At 36.5% G+C, this 2322-nt stretch overlaps 1 protein-coding gene across 6 annotated transcripts in view; it reads left to right on the top strand.

Annotated features, from left to right (window-relative positions):
- The window catches only part of LOC101850627 (E3 ubiquitin-protein ligase COP1), a 20072-nt gene extending 17750 nt beyond the window's left edge, over positions 1-2322 (top strand). For all 6 annotated transcript variants that reach the window (XM_005091846.3, XM_005091845.3, XM_005091844.3 and 3 more), the window contains exons 20-21: positions 826-870; positions 1410-2322. In XM_005091846.3, the coding sequence (XP_005091903.1) occupies positions 826-870; positions 1410-1427 (63 nt within the window). In that variant the 3' untranslated portion in view covers positions 1428-2322. The remainder of the gene's footprint in view (positions 1-825; positions 871-1409) is intronic.

The following is a 2322-nucleotide window of genomic DNA, read 5'->3' as shown; positions in this document are numbered from 1 at the left end:
GTTTGTCTTTCACGTTTATTATATATATATATATATATATATGGTATGAATCATGACAGTCGATATTCTGGTTCTAGGATCAAAACAAGATTCATATTTATATAGTTTTTATATACAGGCGAATATAATGAAGGGAAAATATAAATAAGTCGCACAAGACCACAGTGCGCCACCACTTTCTGTACGTAATCAAGATTGTAAATATTTGGTACGTGACTCTTACTTGAAATTATCTCTCAAACCCTAAAATTGATGTGAAATAACCTTACTTTGATAAATTGATGGTATTTATTTCAACATTCTAGGTTTCAACAGTATAATAATAGTGGGTGTTTCGCGAAAATGGGCTTCTGTGGCGATCACCCGGAAAGTTCCTCCTTTTTTAGAATTCTGAGTTGAGACCCATGTATTTATACTCAGTCCGGTTATATTGTTTTGTTGATTCAAGACCGCAAGAACTAATTCACTCGTTTTTCCCCCAATTCACTCTTTGACAAAGTGAAACTAGATGTTTTCGTTTCCTAAACCCTTTTCAAGTTTTCAATAACAATAAAAAGTAATTAGATATGATGAATCGTGTTAAAACGAAACAATACTGAAGCATCCTATCACAGCCGATATATCAGTGATACGTCCACAAGGGGTGTGAACTCATATGTCCGGAAAGAGTTAATACTTTTTCAAGGTTCTATTATTTCTACCGTCATTCTTTTGGTAGTTCTTTTACATTGATTTAGGCAACATGTGATTCTTTCTGTCAGCCTGGTGACACTTTTGCATTGATAATTCAGATTGTAATTTGAAATATCATTTTTAAAATTTCAGGATTCGAACATATTAGTTGCTGCAAACAGCCAGGGTTTAGTAAAGGTAAGTGTCCACTTGAACTTGCTTTTGTGGGGCCCGCATGTGGGAGATCTACAGTAAGACTGGAGACAAAAAAAGAAAGGAACAAAGTTATATTGGAAGACACTCAGTACCTCTACCTGCTTCTTAACCCTTTGGGCCCTTGTCCTCTTTGCCTACGGAGTCTGTGCTCCTGAGATCTTTGGAATAACAGCTAGATTTGCACCCACTCACACACCCCATGCTGCGGCTTGCGTTTGGTGTGCAGAAGGGTAGAGTGCACTTGGGTCCATTGTGTTGAGCGTTTGTTTCGACGAGCAATCGAGTGAACTCTTGTTTGTAGTATGTGTTGCATTGCCTTAATATCTTGTCACGCTTGCTTCCAGATATGGTCTAGTATGCAATACCACATTTCAGGGTTCCTCCTTATTTTTTAAAATATGAATCAGTTGGCAATACTTGACTAAGAATATATTTCAATTGGAATACTAAATATTGAAGATGTGTTTAAATTAGGTATTAAATTGTCCAGTGGCTTTTATGTTTCTTTTTTTTTTTTTCAGTTGTTGGAGTTAGTGTGAGCAGATCAAATTCCATTCAAAGATCAATCCTAATCACATGACCTTCATCACCAACACCTCAAGAACCACAACCCATGAGTCATTGGCATCTCTACTTCCTCACTCTGAGGCTGTGTGTGCGACGCGGCCTTGCGGAGACCTTGCTCATTCCATCTTTAGTTCCGAGCAAAATAAAAAGTACTTTATGTCGTGAAGTGGTAAAATCAGGACTAGGTCTGTGTGTTTATGGGGTTGTTCATGTATGTGTGAGAGAGAGAGAGATTGTCAAGATATGCAAATGCCGGATTATATGTAGTAAACTTCTGAGTGAAAAATGACTGCCTGGAAATTGTACTGTTATGTGTGAGTATTTTGCAATAATATTTTAATATTGAAGTTGGTGATTGGAATAAAGTACATGATACTTTGATATCAATTGAAAAACATGATTTCGTTCATAATGCATGATGCTGTGTTTAATAGAATCATTCAAACAAATTGTGGAGATAAAGTTTTTGGCATCTCTTAAAAGCCACATGATAGTGTTGTTTCTGGGTGGCTAGATCAGATCTATAAAGTGTCAGCCATGCTTGGATGAGTTGATTTCATACCTCAGTTGACTTGATTTTAGCAGATTCTGCATGGTTTAATAATCCAGATGACAGTACAGGTAATTGGGTCCCTAGTGGGCCTGATGTAATTGGACAATGTGGACTTGTCTCTGTGTAAAGGCAAGTTGTGCAGAGAGTCAACTTTGTTGATTGATATCATGTGAGAAGAATTTTCATGGGAGTGCATGATCAGAATTCTTCTTTGAAGTTGTTTTAGATGTGACCGAAACAAGTTTTTGTTGTTCTTTTGTTTTGTTTTTTTGTTTTTTAAGTAAGAGTTTTATGGCATTTGCAATGCAATTAGG

This window comes from Aplysia californica, unplaced genomic scaffold, assembly GCF_000002075.1.
Source record: "Aplysia californica isolate F4 #8 unplaced genomic scaffold, AplCal3.0 scaffold00036, whole genome shotgun sequence".
NCBI lineage: Eukaryota > Metazoa > Mollusca > Gastropoda > Aplysiida > Aplysiidae > Aplysia > Aplysia californica.
This window is presented reverse-complemented; position numbering and strand designations above follow the sequence as displayed.